The sequence below is a fragment of the Volvox carteri genome, assembly GCF_000143455.1.
Source record: "Volvox carteri f. nagariensis unplaced genomic scaffold VOLCAscaffold_19, whole genome shotgun sequence".
Classification (NCBI taxonomy): domain Eukaryota; kingdom Viridiplantae; phylum Chlorophyta; class Chlorophyceae; order Chlamydomonadales; family Volvocaceae; genus Volvox; species Volvox carteri.
Genome location: NW_003307562.1, coordinates 407550 through 430364, shown reverse-complemented (window position 1 = coordinate 430364; position 22815 = coordinate 407550). Strand labels below are relative to the sequence as shown.

Here is a 22815-nt window from a genome sequence, read left to right as displayed (position 1 = left end):
ACAGGTGTAGCATGAGCGCAAACGCGCGTGTAACGATGTAAGATAGCATGGTAGCGTTACATAACTGGTATCCCTGATACTTTAACAATATAATTGTTGTGAAATAGGACTTCCGAGTTCTTGCCTTCAGGATTGTTTACCCAAGTCTTGGGCATTGGTCAATCACCATGTGTTACCGCAATGCTTGCCAGTATCCGTTCAGCCGCGTAACAACCAGAAGATAGTTTTATCAGTTCTCAAAACTCCCGACCGGTGCCGCCCCAACACCCGATGCATAATGCACCTTCCGACCAACTGGATTACACGTCCCCAAAACATCCATGCGTCGTCAAGACTAACCCTCCTTATTAGTCAATACCAGTATGCCCAGAACGCCAATCAGCGCATATTTGAGAAAAGGGTAGTCGTTCATCATGATGGTCACCATGCCAACCTTTGGGAGAAAGCTGCGGGACAGGGCGGAAAGAGGTTCAAGGTCGATGGCAGGTCAGTCCACATATACAGTTCTACCAAGCAGACCGCAATGTGCCTTCCGCATGGTCTCTGGCTGACCGTGTGACGCCTACGCCCTTCCCGGTTCGTAGCACCGAGTACCGTAAAGGTTGGACTCGAAACCTGTCCCCCCTCTGTCCCTATGCTCCCAAATGACCACAGCAGCTACCGCCATTCAATCCAGTGCTCGCAACGGAAGAGCGATTGCGACAAACCTAATACGATTGCAGAATGCAAAGGGGGATACGGGGACTAAGCTATACATGCATCTGCACATGGCCGCAAGCTCCGGGATGCAGCAGAGATTGCCTGCTGACAACAGTCATTACTTACCCTACAGCTCTCCCCATAATATGGTGCTGGTGGAGCCACTCCTGCCCCTCGTTGTATAAAGCGCGGTCGTCCCCGTAATTGTTGTCTCCCTGGTTTGACACGAGCAAGCACCATTAAAGGATATCCATGGGGCCCCACCGCACGGGAAGGGAGAGAAAGTCATGCATTTACATGCATGGTACGCCTATTGCAGAAATAGGATCTGCACAGGTTTAGATACACCTTGACGTACGAAATGTTATGGAACTAGCGAGCGACTCGACTCGATGTTCAAACCAGGCAGTGGTCATAGGCAAACCAGAACCCGAAAACATTTCTCCTTGTCCCCGGAACCGAGCTATTCAGTCCCCTCTTGCCCCCCCCTATTCCTCAATCAATTATATAATGAACTCGCCTTCGTAAGGATATCTATATGCGTGCCATTTCTCCGTTCGTGCACCTTAATTACACGGTGCACAATAGGGATTTCGCGTCCGTCCAAGTTGAAGACGACAACTTCGCCTGTTCGAATCGGCTTTTTCCCCATGTTGAGAAATAAAATATCGCCACGGTAAAAGCCAGGCTCCATGCTGCCACTCAGCACCACTACGACCTGAAGAAATCAGGCAATTAACTCCTCAGTCCAGACATTTTTAGCAATGATAACTGAGGCACATACCGGTGACTCGCTTCCTGTCACCAGCATTAGCGACTTCCAGATCATGAGCGCGGAGGTGACGATTAGACCTATAATCGTAAGAGTCCAGTAATATCATCGAATTGGTAAATTAGTGATTGCACAAGCCATACGTAACGAAGGCTATCTTGGAGCGAGTGTGGAACTTGCCTAGTTGCAGGCCTTGCACCATCATTTGTCGCAAATTCATTCGTCGCAGCTCTCTCCAAGTATCTTTTATGTAGTCCATCATCTTTGGTTTGCTGTTATGCTCACGCGAGATAAGGTCTTAAGGCTAACCTATCCTCTTTGTGCGTGTTGCGTTATTCTGTTAGTCATCAGATTCAAACCAGAACAATGCGAGTCCTGGAGATGAGGATGCACCATGTTGGCGATGAACTGGAGCTAACTGCAGTTGTACGGCAGGTAGTTGACGCGTGACTGTGACATTATGCGGTATTGTAATGCTGCGCGGTTCCACGGCATACTGCAAATGCATGCCCTTACTCGTTCAGGAATTCAGCATTCGCGCGGTGCTTTCAGAGCACCTAGAACGTATGCGTAATCAAAGCAAACGTTTTTCCCGTAAGTAGCAAAGGAAGAGCACAGCCAAAGAACGGGAATGCAGGCCCTAGCCGGGACCCACCCCCAAGAAGACTGCACCAACCAAATGCAAAGACTAAAACACAGGGCCCCGACACGGGAGCACACGGACAGCTCGTAGTGTTCGGAACACTACGGAAATTCCACCAAGAAAGACGAAAAGGAAGGCGCAAACATGCGAGGACAGGACAAAGAGCAAAAGGCAATATAGTAGCACAGGCAAGATGCTTCGGCGTTCCGCCTGCGTGCTGGTGACTGCACCAGGCAGGCTGCGGTTGTGTAGGCGTTACACACCGGCGATAGCCAGAGTGCGAGGGCAGTGAGCATTGTGTGTGACAACCAGGCAGCTATTAAGATGGCTGGTAACCCGAGCTTTTCTGCTCGGTTAAAGCACGCAGTTGTGCTGCACCACTTTGTGTGTGAGCATGCCGCAGGGGGCGAGGTTTCATTCCGTTACGTCAAGCCTGCAGACATAGTGGCGGATTGCCTGATGAAGGCGTTGTTCTTGCCTCAGCATAAGAAGTTTGCATGTGTGATGGCACTAGTAGGAATGCGCTAGATGGTGATTTTTGGACGTGGATGGAGGTCTGCCCGCGGGGGAGTGTTGTGCAGTGTTGTGAACTAGACATGATTCCGGTCAGACCTCTCTATTGTTGTCCTCTATAGATCTATGTCGTACTTATGGAATCGTGATTTTATTCCTATATATGGCAGCTGGAAGCCACATTCCTTAGCTGCTTGTAACAAGAAGTGCAGATCATGCTCCAAGCCTAAGTAGCCGTAAAGCTTATGGCACATGCAGAGCAGTTCGTATTTTACAGCAGTCTGTTCTCGTCATCTAGTGGGCCCTGTCCGGAGTGGCCATTAGCTGGCCATTAATCCTACACCGGCCTGCTCTGATATCATCCTGCCCTACATGCTCTCTCTGGCTCTCGTCAGTTTGTGCTCCGCCACACAGTTACTGCACACAGTTATGCACTCGCCTAAAGTCCAAAGCCCTAAAGTCTAAAGTCGAAAGCCATTCATACATCGTTCACCAGGCAGCAGGCATCTCCATTGTAAGTTGGCATTCACCACCTCACTAGTTGCACTGCAGGAAGCAGCAAGCAGAAATGCGAGGCCATGTATGGCTGGAACAAAATTATCCAGGGGAAGCAAGGCACCTGTGATCTTCTGGATCCAGTATCCAGATGATCCTCTGCCATAACCTATCCATAATGAGTTATGAATAGGAGTGCAGTGCAGGATGTCGGGACGGACGCAGTCCCCAAACGGGGCGATGCCGGGCCTGTACTTTAATTGTATATTATTTCCCAACCTAACTCCAAGGTATCCTGGACTGGTCAATAGGTAGCTAGGGTTTCGAGTTATGTAGGGCTTCTAGGGTTTAAAGTTATAAGATTTTAAGTTCTAGGGTTCTCCTTAGCCGGAAGGATTTGGCAGCCAAGGTTGGTAAACAATCTTACTGGCTGGGGACCTTATACGCAAATGCATTCGTTACCATTCGTTACCACAAACGGACATGAGGACTCGTAGCTGCCGAGTTTCTCTCCAAGTCGGCGGCTGGAACCAGCAGCCTGGGCCTTTCGTCGCCTGTTGTAAAAGTATCATTCGAGTATCATTATATATCATGGGTAACACTGCACGCAAAGTCACGTGCTGCGGCTAGAGAGCATTACGTATGACACTGTATGACACGACTAGCGTCCGGACTAGCTGGATATGAAGTGCAGGATGAGAATCTAGAAATATTTAAGCTCTTGAAAGCAATTGTTCTCAAGGATGGGTTTCGAGGCATGGAAAACGGAGTTACGATACAAGTTTCATGATAAGGAACTGTGCCAAGTGCATCGCTTAATCACACTTTGACGAGGTTACGGAAGTTCCCAAAATAAGCGGTGCGACCCCGCTTTTTTCCCCGGCAGTTGATGCCACGACATTCGCTCTGAACAAAGTAGCTCAGCCTGCTGCCGCAGCCCTAGCGACCTTAAGACTTCCCTAAAAACGGAGGCACTAATCGGTCACATGTGCGCCAGTGATTTCGCCGCCCTGGCATCCACTTTGCTGCATGATTTGCAGCTTTGGTAGTTCCAGGATTTACTGGGGTGAATTTATGATTTGCCGCTATGCAGTGAGGAAAAGTTGGGCAACTTCGACTCGCTTTTCATTTGCATAAGCACCAGATGTTGCGTAACATAATGGACAATCATGGAATCAAAATTGGTGTGATCAGCTTTTGCAAGGGGGAACGTTCGACCCCATCGAGCTGATCGGGTTACGAGCGACCTCACGGCAGCAGCCCAAGCGGCTTGCGCCATGAATTAATAAATGACGATTTGAGTCTTGAAACTGAGGAACTGAATTTTGCTAGTGCTTATAATGCTCTAATGAATATGTTTGTATGTTTTGTTGACACAAAAGGAAGTGTTGGTCCGACAGAAAGACTGGACGCTGCTGCAAAGTAGCATAAAAAAACATGAAATGCCCACCAGAAATATTATCCAGCTTGAGTGCAGCTCTCAGTTCCCTTCCGAATCCAGAGGCGGTGGCCCTGGCGATATGCGACGCCACACGAGAGACCGCTCTAAATGTGCGTTACAGGCTTCCTTAATTTAGTTTTTACCTCGCTCTAGTATCTCATGCACACGCACGTCCAACTCACCCACAACGGTTGCGACCCTGCTGCCGCCCAGGTAGAAAATCTCAGGAATGGCGTTAACCAGTTCTACCTCCTCTTTGGAACAGCGCTCGTTTTTGTGAGTTACAGCTGCATTGCTATTTGCGACCGGTGCAGAATGAATACGTTTGTGGGCTTAGGGTTATGAAGATTCCAGCTACGAAAGCTCGCAGAGGTATGCATGATAAATACAATTAGTATTCGTTTTGTGCATGCAGGTTATGCATGGCGGCTTTGCTATGGTGCGTAAGTCAGTATTCACGTGTTCCGCGCACCTGAAGCGCGGGCCGAGGACGGCTGAGGAACTCTTAAGTCGTCCTTAGTCGGCCGACTGAGTCAGACATGACCACGAACAACCTACCAAGCACTCGAACCTTGGCAGCATAAAGGAACTTAATCTTAACAAGGCGCCTTCCTTGCGTGCCAGTTGGATTGACATTGCTTTTATCCTGCTGTTGTACTTTTCGCCCAACCCTCCCACATATGTACGCGTGTCTTGTATCGTATGCCTTATTGCTGCTTGCTGCCGTGCAGCTCATCGTGCAGGGCCGTGTTAGGCATCCATGTATTCCCGTCCGCACGCCATCATTAATCCAATTATTCGCGGCCCTTCACGCGCATGTCGTGATGATGCATTGCTTCGTACAGTGTGATTATTGGCGATGTGTGCGTGTAGTTCACGAGCATTCATGTTCGCCTGGGCCGTACAAAGTACTGAAGCTTGTAGCTTGTAGCCATCCATGTGCGCGCGCGATTTCCGTTGCCTGCTGTTGCTGCTACAGCTGGCGGCAGGCGCGATCCGCTCCAAAAACGCCGTTAACATACTTCTCCAGACATTGATGGACGCCTGCGCCTCGGCCCTGATGTGGTATCTAATTGGGTGCGTATGCATGTGTACGTGTGTCAAGGTGTTGCATGAACACATGCGTGCATGCATGCATGCATGGCTAGGTCATAACTCGACCCTCGCGGCATGTCCATGTATATATGGGCCCAACCGGAAGAATTTCCACGGCGTATGTATGTACTGATGTATGTACACATGGAACCATAGTTCCATACACAGAGTGTTTGTACGGAGACAAAGCTCCACAATGCACACACATGTATCGGAAGTAATGGGTCTAAGTGGATAGCTGGCTAGCTGCACGGGTCGCGACATGCATACCTGCCGTGCTTCGAGTGCCATGCTGAAGGGCTTGCACTGGACTGGATGGGTGCACTTGCTTGCATTTACTGCTGTGAAAGCACGGTTTCCTTGGGGCTGCCTTGCCCTGCGTTTTGTTGCACGTTCAAGCAGCATGTCCATAAGAAGTTAAAAATCTGGCACACCCAACTATTTATAGACACCCAGACGTACTGACAGGCAGAATCACAGACGGATAGACTCACAGACGTACAGACGCACAGAGCTGTACGCACGATGAGACGCATGGCGCAGAAACTTACCGAGACGTGCTTTGGGGATCCGTGGTCAAACAATCCCCTCCAAACCCCCACCACCTGCAAACGCGGCCCACGCGCCCCACAATCCTGAATCCGCTGCTCATCCACCATTATCCGCTCCTTCTCTTACCTCCCTCCGATTCCCTGAACCTGCTTTGCAAATGCATATTGTAGCTTTGGCTTCGCATTCGGTATCGGCGACAAACCCAACCCCTTCATCGGCGATGCCATGTTCGCGTTGGCGCGTGTGACAACTCACAACACGGGAAGTGGCACTGGTGAGAGCAAAATATTTAGCCCTAATGCAGGGATGGTTGACTTCCTTGGCCAGCTAGGTCGCTGGCTTGTTAGCCGGATGGCTAGCTGATTGGTTGGCTTGGTAGGCTGGGTGGCTGGGCAGGCTGGGCAGCTGGGTGGTACTGCACGGCGGCGGCAATTTCCTGTGCGGCAACAAGGAAGGAGTATGCCTTTCCATGTAGCCAACACTCCGCCTGGCCGCTCAATACCGTGCGTGACCATCTGTCCGCCTACCTGTGTACCAGCTTGCCCACTTCGCTGCCATCTTCCCTGCAAACCTGTTAACCTGTCTACCTACCTTCCTGCATGTCGTCCCGTACGTCTGGTCTCTGCCTGCATGTCTGCCTCCACATCTGGCTGCGCACCTGCCTACCCGCATGCCTACACAGCTGCTAGCCTCCTGGCTCATCTGTTCGCGTGTGTGTTCCACCTTGAGCTTCGTTGCTACTCCCCACATGACGACACGCAGGTCGCTGGCTGGACTTCGTATTTCAGTGGGCCTTCTGCGCCACCGCCGTGACCATCCCTGCTGGATCTGTGGCTGAGCGCTGCAACTTCAACGCCTATCTATGTGAGTGGCGCCAGCGGTGACGGCCTTACCTCCCTCACTGCCCACGCGACGTGCCGTGGCGGTCATATGCGTGTGCATGCATACACGTGCCTGAAGGAGCGGAATGAGTAGTTGTGGGGCGTTATTTCCTGAGCTCAACGGCAGCGACTCTGTGTGTGTGTGTGTGTGTGTGTGTGTGTGTGTGTGTGTGTGTGTGTGTGTGTGTGTGTGTGTGTGTGTGTGTGTGTGTGTGTGTTGTGGTGTTATGGAAAGCCAATTTGTGTGGCGGGTTGAATAGACCGATCAGTTGGTCGCTTGGTCGGCCGTTCTCAGTCGGTATGTACGTGCTTTACCAAGGTAAGGTGCGGGAGTGCATTTGTCGGAGATGTGTGCAAAGGCTAGGAACGAATGGATTAGTGGTCTTTATGAGCTCTTGCAAGTTACTTGCGCCCGCGTTTAAACGTAACTGCATACAAGGCAGGGATTAACTTCGCAGCTGGCTTGCAGTTTAACTCCGCCGGCTGGTCTGGCTGGACATCAGATGCATGAGGGCGAAGCAGTCCGATCGACAATCAGGGTACTACGCATCACCTCTCTTGCGCTCTATTTGCCCATGGACACACGTAACTCCCTTCATCATTGGTTACGCTCTCGCACCGAGATTCCAACCGGATAATTGGATGGACCGTTGCCACCCTTAACGCGTTTCGTGCGTCACTCGCACAGGTTACTCCACCTTCATCTCCGCCTTCCTATACCCCCTCGTGGCGCATTGGGTGTGGTGCAGCAAGGGTTGGCTTGGGTACGGCACCCTGAAGCCGCTACTGCGGTGCGGCATGATGGATTTTGCCGGCTCCGGTGTTGTACACATGCTAGGAGGACTCTCAGGTACAGTAGCACGGGTTATTACATGGCAGGGATAGGGTCTGTGTTGCGGTGGACCTTGTGATGTTTGCGTTCGGGTTGTTCGGATCTACGGTTAATTGGGTCATGGGGTCGGGACTGGCGAACCCAGGCCAATTCACGAGGGCGACATCATTGCTGCGTTGCGCCTGCCTGTGGGGGTGTTAGTATGCATGCAGGCGGCGTCCCTCCCCTTTTCGGCGGCCGACCCTCCCCCCCCGACAAACACCACCGTAAAGCTGTGGCAGGCAGCAGTGTGCTTGCCTCAAGAGAATCCCAGCATCCTTGCTTCGTTGCCAAATGCCACCACAGCTCAGTGTGTGGTATATTAATAATCTCCACTATTATCCCATTATATGCTTCCCCATATTGCCCGTGTGCTTCCACCGTCGCAGGTCTTGCGGGTGCCGTGTTGCTAGGGCCCCGCATGGGCCGCTTTGACATTGAGAACCAGCCGGTGCCATTGCCCGGGCACTCGGCGGTGCTGGTAGTGCTGGGAACCGTCCTGTTGTGGTTCGGATGGTGAGTACCTGGTGCGAGGAAACGGGGCCTCCCGAGAATAAGCATGGGGAATCCAATCGGGTGTGCGCCGTACAGTTGTGTGTAATGCATGCACGTGTGCGCAATGTACGTGAATGGGCGTGCGTTCCCGTATCGCCATCACCGTACTGGGCGGGTGAGAGTGTAACCTAGCGAACCAGCGCCTTGTACGGCATGCATATGCACGTACATGTATGCATTTAATTTTGCTTTTGTTGCTTTCCTTTGGGTAATGTTTCGGCGGTTGTGTTCGCACAGCACCATGCCGTAGACTCTATACATGTCCTCTCTACATGTCATACCGTGTCGTCCATTCTATGCATCTCGTACGCTGTACATGTCGTGCTGCTGTCGTGCATGCCGTGAAATAATAAACGCAGGTACGGGTTCAATCCTGTGTCTACGCTCTTCATCGATACAGCAGCCGCTGCGGACGTGGCATCAAGGTCGGCTGTCACTACCACGCTGGCGGGTGCTGCTGGCGGTGTGGGCTGCCTTATTTGGACTCTGCTGAGAACGCGGGTACGTAGATTACTGTATTGCATGGCTGTGGGAACATGCAGGGGAGCCCGGGTGGGGTTGTTGAGAGGAATGGGGGTTAGGGAAGGGAAGCGGCCAGTGTTGACGGTTTTGCATGGACTCTGCTCGGAACGCGGGTGTGTGGTGCACGCATGTACACGGCGTATGGGTTGGATGAATTTTAGTAGGTGGCATTGCCTTAACTTGAAGGGTATTCCGAGCCATACGAATCACATGTGGAGGGGGCGGGGGCAGTGCAGGGACGTGTCGGGGTAGCGGTCTGCCGTACGCACGTGTTTTGTTCGATGCTACAGTCGTATGACGCGCGACATGCTAGCTAGCTCCATCAGAGCGATCTAACATTTGTTAACTCATTTCTCACGTACGAGTAAGGCCTGGGAGAATAGACAGGTCGATCTGTGTGCGCTGGGGTAAGCGCCCAGCGTCCTTACGGACTTGCGGGTTATTGCTTTAGCCGTCCTGTCGACGCCTGGTCCATATGCCGGGCAGGTCCACCCAGTAGTCACTTAGCATGTTTGGCTTGAAGTGCTCGACTATGTTCACGACGCTGCATCCAGACATTCGACCTCTACGCCCTCTGCAACGGCGTGCTGTGCGGCTTTGTGGCGGTCACCGCTGGATGCCACGTGTACGAGCCCTGGGCTGCCATACTTTGTGGCTCAGGCGCAGGTGCGTGCGTGCCTGTTTGCAGGACGGAGTGCCCGTAAGAGACCCTAGCCATTCGCTGCGTCGGTCGCACACCAAACCATTAATAATGCCACCGATACCGGTGCTGCGGTTCACCAGGTTATCATTCACGCACGGGGCTTTTTAAATTCTGTAGCGTCCTCCATTGTGCGGGTTCCGCGCCCTGAGATTCGTTTCGCCCGTACAAGCGTCCGGCCGTACAAGCGTTCGGCCGTACAAGCGTCCGGCCGTACAAGCGGCCCGATGCTGATGCCGGGCTAACGGAAAATAGTGCAAGTGTTTCATCCTGTGCGTATCACGGGATTTGACATTCGTCGTGATATACTAACAGCAAGTAATCAGTGCACCATGAAGACAGGTCCTGCTCTCTACGGGCTTACTGACCTGCTGACTACTATCTACATACAGTTACCAATACAGTTACCACAATAATAATAATGCGTCCATAGTGCGTCCCCAGCCTCCGTACACACTTCGGCAGTGCACACATTTACCGCGCCGCCCTTGTTCCATCTCATGTATATGCGTGCGCAGGGATCATCTTCGACCTTGCCTGCATACTGCTGATTAAGCTGAGGATTGGTGAGCGGGTGACATGAACTAGGTTTGCTGTACCTGCGGTACATAGCGGTCTGCCTGTTCTGATGCGCGCCCAAACAACAAGCAGCCTACCTGTAGGCTTGCTTGCATGCCTGTCTGTAGGAGCGCTTGCTTGCTTGCATGCCTGGTTGCCTGCCCGCGTGCCTGTATGTCTGTGTCTCCCCGCGGCATTGCCCGGGCAGGCATGCAACTCTCATTACGCTGAGCTGCTTCAACACATACATACGTACGTACATACTTCTCAGGTCAGGGTTCACCTTATCTCAACCTAATTGCCCTACTTCCGTTGGCCCTTCCCGTAACTGGTGGGGTAATGCAACTCAGAATGTAACACACACGCACATACACACGCACGCGCACATACACACACATACATGCACAAACAAACACAAACACAGGCACACACACACACACACACACACACACGCCCGCGGGCCTGATACCGGCCACGTAAGGTCAGCTCACTAACTAAGCTGACGCTGGCCAAGCAAGGGGGGAATGCCGCGCCCTGTCGGAGAAATCATACAAGTACTTTAGTTCCGCGTTACGTGATAATGATCCGGCCCGGCGGCGTGGGGCACGATATAATCGCACATGTATTCATCGCAATACGGGACGCCTGCACTGGTATTGTGTGGGCCTGCATACAAACCTGGTTACCTGGATCTCGTCCTATCCACGATATGTCGTTGTTTCTCCTTTTTGTCTAAATAATACTCTGCTTCCGCCCACCTAGCTGCCTGACGGCCGTCCGGCTGTCATTTCCCGCCCTTGTGCCGTTTGGCTGTTACTTCCCGCCCTTCTGCCGTACGGCTGTCATTGCTCACCCTTGTGCCGTACAGCTGTCATTTCCCACCCTTGTGCCGTCCGGCTGTCATTTCCCGCCCTTGTGCCGTTTGGCTGTTACTTCCCGCCCTTCTGCCGTACGGCTGTCATTGCTCACCCTTGTGCCGTACAGCTGTCATTTCCCACCCTTGTGCCGTACGGCTGTCATTGCCCGCCCTTGTGCCGTACTGCTCCCCAGACGACCCCTTGGGAGCAGCGCCAATGCACGGTGGCTGTGGCGCGTACGGCGTCCTGTTTGTGGGACTGCTCGCAAAGAAGGTAGACATGCTTGCATGCCATGATGAAATAAACCAGCAGCATCGAGCTCGGGCTCCTTTCATGGTAAACGATCACTTCGGAATGCGCTTCATGATTTTAATGTAGTAGCTGTAGATAGTACGGTAGCATGTATGTCGTTGATAACACGCGCTCCGCCCGCATCTTGTGAGGCATTTTCAGCGGCCAGCTATTACAATTAAGAACAATCGGCATAGTTTTCTTGAGTAGTTGCCTTATCGCTTAGGGGTCGTACAGACGGAGGGGTACCTGCAGGCAGGAAAGTTGTGCTTGCTTCCGTGGGAGGGGGCGAGCCTGGTCACTCAGAAAACCTACAGCTTTATAACTTTGTTAGCTGGTATCTGGCCCGCCCTCCTATCCTGGTCCATCCGTGTTTATGGCATGACCACTACTAACTAGGGAACAACGCACACACGGTTTCCATCCCATATATCCCGCGCGGCCCGTGCCTAGTTCCTTACCCGTATCTGCGTGCATGCTTGCGTGTGCGTCCTTGTGTATGTCAAAATCAGGAGTATATCATGCAAACGTACACACGAGATGGCTATCCGCACGGACTGTTCTATGGTGGTGGGGCCCGGCTGCTTGCTTGCCAAGTGATTGGTGCCCTAACAATCGCCGGCTGGACTCTGGGCGTCATGTTCCCGTTCTTCTGGATCTTAAAGGTGCGCGGTGTGGATTACGGCTTCTCTGAAGGCAGCTATAATTAGTGTTGGCTGCGGTCAGGCATTGGCAAATGTACGATACGTATACCGTTTGTACGCACGAACGATGACGGCTTGGGGAAGGAAGCTCATTGGCCCGAGCAGTGTAAGTACGTGTATGCAGCGATGAGACACAGCGCCTGCATGGCCCATAATAGAACCATTTCTCAATTTGTACGTGTCATCCTTGCGCAGGGGCCACGCTAATCTTCTCTGTATTTTTCCAATGTTATAAGACGGGTAATTAGGCTGCATGTATTTCCTGGCCATATTACTACATACACAAGGTGATCTAATAGTTGATTTACTCAGCACGAAAGGAGGGATACAAATACATCATCCGGCCGTGTGCATATGCGCGCCTGCCTGCCGCTCCCAGAAACTCAAGTTGTTGAGGGCCCCTCCAGAGGAGGAGCTGAATGGCCTCGATATCAGCAGGTGCGTGTGTACGTATGTATGTCCGTGTGTCTCTTTCTTATGTGCGTTAGTGGGCGACGCTGTCATCTGCGGTAGAGTTGAGGGTTACACCAACGACCCTTAAGTGTTGTGATGTGCACGTGACGTGGTAGCGGGTACTACGAAATACCGACGACCCCTAAGCCGCTTTGAGGATAGCTAGCTAGGGTTTTGAATTTTTGGCTTATCGCATGCAAGCTCGTCATCCGTAAGGACAGATCAATGATGCTTTATACATGTTGATACAGACGCGTTGCCGCACGACACCGTATACTGCAGGCACTACAGCCGAGCCTATAACATGGACCATCCCGAAGCCGCCGTCATGCCGGTCACTGCCTTTACCAACGGCGGCATCGTCACCTACGTGACAAAGGTTAGTGTCGTACGTGCTCGCGAACGCAGGACACTTTAACACGTATTACAAACGACGCTCTGTATGCCGTACTGTACGGCAGTTAGTACCGGTTGGAAACAGTAGGCAGGCTGTCGTCATTGCCTCATAGCCTGCCGGTTATCTGTTACCCAGGCAGCGCGTGCGAGTAAAAAATATGTGTTGAGAGCCGGCGCGTGTGCGTATGTATGTGTGTATGCGCGTGCGTGAAGGCCCATTATGCGTGGGGCCCAAGAATTACGTCGTATGTTTACATTCTTCATGTTGACACATGCTTTTCTTGTCTACCTACGTGGACTACCTCCATACCTCCACGGAAGGATGGGGGAGCCGTCGGGGATGCCATCATGCGCGCGGAGCTGGTCGGCACATCGTCTTCAGACGGTGCGCCAGCGGTCGCCTGGGTTACCCCTGCGACATTCGCCAAGGGCGACAGCGCCAAGACGCAGCAGCTGCAGCAGTTGGGGCCGGGGCCTGTGGCACTCATGCCCATGGCATCATCCAGGCGACCGGCTGCAGAAACGCAGCAGCAGCAGAAACAGGGGCAGGAGCTCTCCGGCATCCCAGCCGCCGGCTGGGGACCGTTATCGCAGCAGCAGCAGCAGCAGCAGCAGCAGCCCCCGCTTCCTGGAACCTTCGGGGTTCAGAACAACAGCGGTGTTCCTTCGTTTGGAGGAACTACTATGGAAGCTCAGCTGCAAAAGCTCAAGAGCTTCGACGACGGAGGCTTGGAGAAGGGAGCGGTGGCGATGGGTACAAAGAAAAGCCCGTCGCAGAAGGCGGGGTTGCCGTTCGCGAAGTCGGCCAAGGACATGACGCTGGAGGCGTACAACGACGACGACCGCGCTGCTAATGGCGCTGGGAAGCTGTCGCCAGCGGGCGAGCAAGGTATTTATAATGTATTACGTTATATAATCGATATTTTATTAATGTTTTGTTTATTTATTTAACATTATCGATAACTGGGCTCACATCTGCCGTAGGTTGTGCCGCGTTGTTACAACATCGATTAACCGTTATCAGCCCGCTGCCTACTGCCAATTGCAAAACAGGCACGCGCGCCTGCTGATTCAGCCATTGCATAACGTGTTTGATGTCGTCTGACTCAGAGCCGCGATTGGCGCTCCACACCTGTTCATGCACATGACGAATCGGTACATCTACTCCTTCCTTGTTATTCGCTGGTGTGCTTGCACAGTGGGAGCGCCGTCCCCGCCGTCGCCGTCGTCGCCCCGAAATCAGCCAGCGGCAGTGGCAGCTGCACGTGTGATGATGCCCGCAGCTGCATCGAGTCGCAGCATGAAGAAGGCTGTGGTAGCTCCGCTCCAAACAGCAGGCGTGTCAGGGAACTTTGAAGACGATGGCGCGGACATCAGCGTCCACAGGTTGGCAGCATAACGCAGAAATGTTAAAACCATGCAGACTGTCTTCGTTACAACAGACTCGTCGTTAAAGAATCGAAAGAATCGTTTTCCTGTGCACACCCACGCTAGGTTGTAATCTGGAAGCAGAACGATGCATGCCTGATGTCGTCAGTTGTTGCAACACATTTGCAGTATTAATAATTGCCGCACGCTTGACGTACGCCTGGCAGCAACATGCGTCGCGCATGTGCGCGTGGACCTCCGCTTTTACATATGAGCAAGAATATGTGAATAGGAGGATTCACCAGCCCAGATGGCCATCTATCTACAATTCGTTACTTACGTTGACACGCAAATTGCGTAGGTGCCATCCAAAAATGATGCGCGCAATCCGCCTAGGCATAATCATGTACAGTTGCGACGACGAGGGGGACGGCGGGTTGCAGTTTCATTTTTACGACTTAATGTCATCGCCGATCTCAGACAGTTAGTCTGTTGGACCTGCATGTGCGCGTACATGCGCTCCTTGAAACACGTTGAAATATGCGGAGCGCTGCTGTGGACATGCAGAAATCTATCACTGTTTTGCATTGCGGTTAATGTTGTTGCAACTTATGACCGGATCCATTGATCCAACTTTATTTCCCTGGCGGCGTTCTCGCTCGTATGTAGCTATCAGGTACGTTTGTAGGACCATTCATGCAGATTTGCTAACCGGCGGAGTCCGTCAAGCACGTGTGTTACGCTGTCTCGCTCCTAGTGTTGCGGCTGCAGATTTGCGCGCACGCCAGCTGCACGCGGGTTCATTTGTTGAATGCAGCAGCAGCCGATGATGTAAGGAGGTGGACGGGGCGGGCAGGAGGCGCATCAGTCTCTGCTCCGCTTAATTGGTTGACCGGCTAGATTGAAGCAAGGCTGGCAAGGGAAAATATCCAGAGGCATCACCCTGCCATTTCCAGACGCAAACTTTTGCCATTTCGCGCGTGCTTTCCTAGTCTAGTCTAGATCGGCGCATTCAGCAGTGGCGGGCTCCGACCTGTAGCTCGCACAACATATATAGCATGTATGAACTTGAATGAATGAATTATTCGTGTTACTGTTGGTGGATCTGAAGGATTGTCATGATGGGCTGCTAGAACGCCGCTGGCTAGGGAACGAACGTCGCTTCATGCACCTTGTTGCTGCACATTGATCCGGCGGTGGCGCTGGCCGGCCAGGGGCACCTAACCATACCCCATAGGGAACGACCGCCGAAGCACCCCGTCATTGGAGGGGCGTCATATCGATCAAAATCCTGTGTGTGTATGTGTTTGTACTCTAAGCACATATCTAAGTCGCGCTGGTTTATTATTTGGTCGCTCCTGATATTTTTAAGGTGTGCGATGCCACCGCCATCGTTGTATACACTTGGCTATTGCGGCTTGCATCTACTTGGCCGCCCTAGCCGCCGATCACCAGTCCGTTTACTGGTGATGTTAACAAGGGTAGGGGCAGGTGCGTGCCGAGCGAGCTCTGTCGCGGCATGCGTGCGTGCCTGTTACATATGCTTGTACACTCGCACGGTGCCCGACACGTTAACTTCTGTGACGTAGGGCGCGGCGTAGGGCACCGGCATCCCTTTAGCATCTAGCATGTGTTTTGAAGTCCCGCCTGCACGCCGCACCCTGCTAGCTGCACCCTGCTAGCTGCCCGCAGTCCCACATCCATACATTTTGATACCGTACTGTAGTATGCCATCATGCCGCCATGCGAACACCCTGCTGCTTATTATTTAACGTTAATTCTGCTTGCAGTGCGTTTTTGTCTGTGTTGTTTGTCTCACGTCCTTTCGTTGTTTCGGGTGTGGTGCACGTAGCACTATGACAACGGGTGATCGCGTTACGTCGCGTTAAATTCGCGTTACGAGGCTGACAGAATGCAGAGCTGGCCCGGCAGGCTAAAGAGGCCCGGGAAGCCAGGCACCGAGAGGCAGGAAAGCAGAGACACGGAGACATACAGCAGGCCAGCCGAAAAAATCGAATGGCAAAAGCTGAGGAGGCTACAACAGGAAAAACGGTAGAAGACATCGTTATGGGGCAGGAGGCAGATACAAGGCAGGTACCGGAGGCAACAGAGAAAGAAGCCAATGACCCAGGTTCATCCCAGGCAGGCTCCCAAATTCCCAGCCTCATTCTCCAAGTCCCCACAGTGACTCAGCCCGATGTTGAGACAGAATCCCCACCCGGAGAGGGTTCTCCTGTCAGCCATACCCAACAGCCACCGGGAGCCACCAGGGGCCACCCCCTTCGGATAGCTACACACAACATGCAAGGCATGACAGCAAAACATACCTCAAAAATACATGCGGTGGCCAAGCTGTGGACAGAGATGGGACCTGATGTGGTGTGCCTTCAGGAGACCCACCATACTAATGCCCATGACTAGAGTCGACTGGACAAAGAGCTAAACATGGCATCACAGGCGATGCACACCAGGGGATGGAAAGTGGCTGCACACTCGTGGTCCAACTCTTCCCACACAGCAGGAGTTCTCATCCTAGTCCGTCGGGATCTGACTGCCAATGTGGAAAACCCGCCGCCCATTCCTGTGGTCCGAGGAAGATTCACCAGCTGTATAATACACTGGGGAGGACACCGCATCCACATCTGCAACATTTATGGCCCCACGGGTACCTCTGCACAAGTGAATCCCTTCCGACAACAGCTGTTCACAACCATGCTGCCAGCCACAACCAAGCATGCAGCCGAGAACAGTGACACAATTCTCATATGGGCAGGTGACTTCAACTTTGTGGAAAACCCAGGGCTGGACTCCATGGCTGGTGAAGGGGGCCGACGGGGGAATGGCCCTACAGCAAACCTACTCAGGGAGGCAGGCCCCACCATGGTGGACAGCCACCGCCAGCTGCACCCCAACAGTTGCGACTACACCCACTTCTACAGAGTACCCTGCACCGGGGCCTCCCGCCTAGACTGCATCTATGTAGACCATGGGACCATGCCATACATTGCTAAGACGGAGATTGCCATGCAAACACCATCGGATCAGAAGCCAATGGTCATGCACCTGCTGCTGTGCCGACCAGAGAGCAAAGGCCCAGGGAACCAACGAGTGCGGCTGGCCTTCACATCACACCAGGACTTAGCCGCAAGCATGGAGGCATGGATCACCAGCCAGTGTGCCACAGCCCCATCTGCGGAGGACAACCCTTTGGGCCTGATTGCGTGGTGGCCAGCTTTTAAACGCTGGCTGAGCACCATGGCCCTTCAGCTCAACAAGGAGGCACAACACCGCAAGCTCAGACCAGGGGCCCGGGCTTGGGAGGTGTTACTGCAGGTCCAGTTGGCAAGGCAAGTGGTGGATGCAGCCCCCACAGCACAACAGCCACTTCAACAACAGGTCGAAGCCCAGGCAACACTCACACAGCACATCGTGAGGACTGCCGGAAGGATGCAGTGGAGGCCTGCACCCACTGGCTGTGGGCAGAGAGAGGCCAAGCCCATCCCTTACAGCCTTCCTCCAGACCCAGGCTGTAGACCAACAGCCAGCCCTGTCGCCTTGCAAGCCTCGTTCGGCCGACTTGTTACCAACCCCGCTCAGCTGCCCCAGGTGGTAGCGGACTTCTGGAAGGATTAGGGCAAGGCCCCGGACTTCATCTGCCCCCAGGCCCGCTAAACCGTACTGAACTCCCTCACTGCAGCCAACATTAACCTCCCAGCAGAGGCAGATGAACAGCTTGGAGCCAAAACGATCACAGCCACTGAACTGCGGAAGGCACTCAAGAAAAGCGCACATGGCAAGGCCCCAGGGTGGGATGGGATCCCGGCCGACATCTATAGGAAATTCTGGTCAGCCATAGGTAATACCATGGCAGGCCTGTTCACTGCCATTGGCATGACCGGGCAGGTGCCAGCAGGCTTCCTTGAAGGAATCATCACAATGCTCTATAAAAAAGGCGAACCTAAGCTCCCAGGCAACTACCACCCCATCATGCTGCTATGCTCGGACTACCGGCTCCTTGCTAAGGTACCGGCAAACCGCCTGGGCCCCGCCCTGGGACGGGTCATCACCCCCGAGCCTTCCTCCCCAAGCGCCTGATTGGGGCCAGCGTACTCTTCCTGCGCCACCTGTCACACCTCCTCTGCAAGCAGAACCGCCAAGGGCTTCTGGCATTCCTGGACTTTGCCAAAGCATATGATACAGTGGATCACGGCTTTCTCCTAGCGGCCATGGAGCCGATGGGGGCAGGGCCACAGCTGTGTGCGTGGTTACATATGTTACTGAGCGAAACCCGAGCCCGGGCGATGGTCAACGGGTACAAGTCCAGGTTGGTAGACATGGAGGCTGGTGTCCGATAGGGCTGCCCCCTGGCGCCTCTGCTGTACCTCTTCGTCACCCAAGCTCTCCAATGCTGGCTCCGGAGCAGGAGGTGGGAATTAAGCTGCAACCGTCCGACCCAAATCCCGTCACCACCTGCCAATATGCAGATGACACGGAAGAAGTGGCGTTGGATGGCGCGGAATCAGTCCCCTCCTTCCTACAGGCCATGGAAACTTTTGCCCAGGCATCCGGCCAGCGACTCAGCCTGGAGAAGGTGGAACTGCTATGGATTGGCCAGCAGCGACAGCAACAACAGCAGCCGGCGCCAGCAGCAGGACCCCAGCTAACAGCCCCCCAGCATGAGACAATCGGAGGTCTTAAGGTGGTAACCATTGCTACTGCCCTGAACCTGCCGATCGACAACCAGGTGACCCCGCCACAGCCGGACTGGACGAAAAGGATGGGAGAGGCCAAACGGCAGATGCAGCGTCTGTCCCGCTTCCCTCTGTCAGCATTTGGAAGGGCAACGGCGGCGTCGGCATATGGCTTGCAGACTGGCGGACTGGCCCCAGACCGGATGCTGGACGAGATAGAGTGACTCACGGCTCGCCTGGTCGACCGCCAACAAGGCCCGGATGATCCTGGCCGACGCTTGACTGGCGTGCCCAAGGAACTCCTGATCGGTCACCCATCGACAGGAGGCTTTGGTCTGCTGCCCCTCCGGCAACACTTCCAAGCCCGGCATGCGGTGTGGGCTGCTCGTTTTGTCATCGCAACCCTAGGGCTGCGAACAGGCATCACGAGAACAGATACAGGCGCAACAGACACAGGTATGCAGGTGGGCGGAGGTATCCACCCCTGGGTCCGCACGCTTTCAGCCTACCTTCTGCTCACGACCCCGCTTTCCAGCCATGGGCCCTGACAACCGCGAGCCCAACTGGGCCCTGGCTTGGGACTAGTGACCTGCCGAAGGATATCAGCCGGATTGTGGGAGGCCTGGGGCACTTGCCGCCACCAGAGGACATCGGGACAAACCCGCTGAAACCCGGTGACTGGTGCTGGGCGACTGCATTATGGGGAAATCCGCTATTCCCCAATGCTGGAGGGACCGACCTGGCGGACCGGGGCCGCCGCCCCGGCCTGGAGTACCAATACCCAGGGTTTGCCACCTGCAGGAAACTGCAGACGGTAGGGGACCTGGTGCGGGTTTGGACCCTGGCAGAGAGCAGCGAGCTGGCAACCCTCCCTAGGACGGTATGGCTGGAGTGGACTCACCTCAACCCGCTTACCCCGATCTCCACGCGGGATAGACCCATGACCCGGGCAGCCCTCGCGGTGCTGCATAGCAGCATAAACCCAGCCTGGCTCGAAGCTGCTAGGACGGTTGAGACCCGGCGACAGCAGCAGCAGCAGCAGCGGGGGCTAACGTAACCGATGGCAGCGGCAATGGAAGGGGAGGAGGCTGCCATACCGTCACCAGCACCCCTGCTGACCAGCATGCAAGCGATGGGCATGATTGCTGGGCGAATTGGGTGGCGTATGGGCACGCCTCACGGTTCGCCTGGCAACACAGCTGCAATGCGGGCCTATGGAGGAGAGGAGAAGACGCCTGGTGGCTGGATTTGTGCGGGAGGCGACGGATCCTCAGGGCCCGTTGCCGCCGCCCCCGTCGGAAATCAGCCTATTCAGGGCGACCCAGGCCCGCGTATGGTCCGGGGTACGATGGGAGAATGAGAATAAGGAGACGTTATGGCGGCTCGCAGTGGATGGCGTCCCCCTACCGGGCAACACGCACCTAGCCCGCATGACTCCAGAACGCTGTGGATGTGGCGTGTCGAGCTCTCTACACCTTTCTTTCTTGGAGGTTTTTCTTTTTGGCTTGTTAGGTGTATCAGGAGCCCTCCCCTGCCGGGACTGCCCTAACCGTATTTTTGTTTTCTGTTTTTTCCCTTGGAATCCCGTTGTCGTTGGTGGTGTTTTGGGGGGTTGTTATCAGAGAGCCTTTGACTTTGCCCTAGCTAAGACTTGTGGACTCACTCTAGCGGGACCTGACATCCCTTCGTGGTGTATTCACTGCAGCGCCATCCCCGGATGGAGGGACTGTGGAGTGGCTGCGTTATGTGTTGGCAGTCTGAGTCGGGGTCGGGAGCACACAAGACTAACCGACTTGTGCTGTGTGCTCCCGACCCTTGCGCTGTGTTTCAGCCCTGGACCTCCGGCTTGTCAGCCCACAGTGTAATCTAAGTCATACAGTCAGTCAGTCAGTGAGTCAGTGAGTCATACATACGTACATACATACATACATAGGGTTTGGCACTACTGGTAAGGCGCGACCATTGGCCACGGGAGATCCCGGGATTGATACCCATTAGGGTCAAAAGTCCTTCCGATGGTGGAAGGCATTGCGCCCCTAGTTGATGGACGGTGGTGACCTGGGATAAAGTTAACCCGCGAGCCGACCAGGAATGGAGTTGGGCCGCTGTCGACCCGGCAGATTCCGTTGGATGCTGGTGGTGGGTGCGGAACCTGAGCGATCCACTGAGAAGTTGACTAGGGTGACTGGATGAGGGTGCCCCGAAATACCGGGGAAGGCAGGGTTTCGCAGGGTAGCTGCCACGGGCGAAGATACACCCCCCTGTTTCACACATCATACATACATACAAATATATTGTGCTGTGTGCTCCCGACCCTTGCGCTGTGTTTCGGCTTCGGCCCCCGGCTCTCGCGGCCCACAGTGTAATCTAAGTCATACATACATACATACATACATACATACATACATACATACATACATACATACATACATACATACATACATACATACATACATACATACATACATACATACATACATACATACATACATACATACATACATACATACATACATACATACATACATACATACATACATATGAGCGGGCCTGCGCCCGGGCAGTGGTGGACTTCTGGGCGCGTCTGCGCTCCTTCACGGCGCTGGGCACCCCGCGGAGAGGCTGGGACAGGGTGGGACCCGACCACCCGATCCTGTCGGTTTCAGAAGGCGCACTGCGGTGCGCCGAAGCGGTGGGAATTATTGCCTAAGAGCGCTTTGAGCTTAGTTTGTAGGGCAGGGCTCGGGGGGATATAGGAGTTCGAAGGGGATGGGGGTTGGAGGTCAAGGGAATAGGTGAGAGGGAACCCCGAGACGGGAGAGGGAGAGGAGAAGGACGGGGAATGGAGGCGGTCACGTCGTGCAGGGAAGAACCCTTTTTCTTCCCTAGTGCCGCTCCGAGATTGTAGGGGGCTGGAGAGCCGGGGGGAGATGGGGTCGCTCGGACAGGGGAGGGGGGAGATGGCGGTGAGAGCGCCAAAAGGACGTAGGTTTTCTGGTGTTTGGGAGGTTGAGGTCTGGTGGTGGTAGCGGGGCTCGGATGAGGGGGAGATGTGGCCCGAGGAGGGCCATTCTATTTAGACACGTCTTCTCTGTGGGACTGGGTTGCTTGGTGAGGGACGAGGGTGAGAACGGTGCAGTACGAGACAGGGTGAATAGGTTTCCGGAGGACCAACCGTTCAGGTTAGTGGCGGTAAGGGGGAGGCGCCGTGCGGGCTACAATCCTCCCCCTGCGGTTTTCTGGAGGGTCTAGGAGCTGTGTGTCGTGGCAACGCTAACGCTTTTGTGGTCTCGCCGGACTATCCCGGGCCCCTGCAGTGGTGATCAGGCTTGTGCGGAATCCCCTTTCTTTATAAGGCTACTTCTCCCCTGGACCAGCCCAGGAAGGGACAGGTGGTGGAGGTCAGTTGTTTTAAGGTGGTTGCAAGACGTCTTGTGGTGTCGAGCTCTCTTAGCCTTTCTCTCTTGGAGGTTTTTTTGTTGGCCTGTTAGGTATATCAGGAGCCCTCCCCTGCCGGGACTGCCCTAACCGTATTTTTGTTTGTTTGTTTGTTTTTCCCTTCGAATCCCGTTTTCGTTGGTGGTGTTTTGGGGGGTTGTTTCAGAGAGCCTTTGACTTTGCCCTAGCTGAGACTTGTGGACTCGCTCTAGCGGGACCTGAGAGCCCTTCGTGGTGTATTCAATGCAGCGCCATCCCCGGATGGAGGGGCTGCGGAGTGGCTGCGTAGAGTGTTGGCAGTCTGAGTCGGGGTCGGGAGC

General features: G+C 54.1%; 2 protein-coding genes across 2 annotated transcripts; one reads left to right on the top strand and one right to left on the bottom strand.

Moving 5' to 3' along the window:
* Positions 1-41: 41 nt before the first annotated feature.
* On the bottom strand, positions 42-1844 carry VOLCADRAFT_81137 (uncharacterized protein). Its single transcript, XM_002950466.1, has 5 exons — positions 1652-1844; positions 1484-1551; positions 1220-1417; positions 826-914; positions 42-446 (listed from the first exon to the last, which is right to left on the bottom strand). Exons 1-5 carry the CDS (start codon positions 1731-1733, stop codon positions 335-337), a joined length of 549 nt encoding a protein of 182 aa, XP_002950512.1. The 5' UTR covers positions 1734-1844; the 3' UTR covers positions 42-334.
* Positions 1845-4773: 2929 nt separating this feature from the next.
* On the top strand, positions 4774-12588 carry VOLCADRAFT_41671 (uncharacterized protein; the record flags this gene model as incomplete). The annotated part of the gene is made up of 13 exons (XM_002950571.1): positions 4774-4839; positions 4979-5002; positions 5543-5640; positions 6381-6484; positions 6973-7074; positions 7780-7941; positions 8352-8478; positions 8877-9018; positions 9594-9705; positions 10258-10305; positions 11348-11427; positions 11958-12119; positions 12538-12588. Coding segments are annotated over 13 exons (1278 nt in total), but the record flags the coding sequence as incomplete, so codon positions are not given.
* Between the last annotated feature and the right edge of the window lie 10227 nt (positions 12589-22815).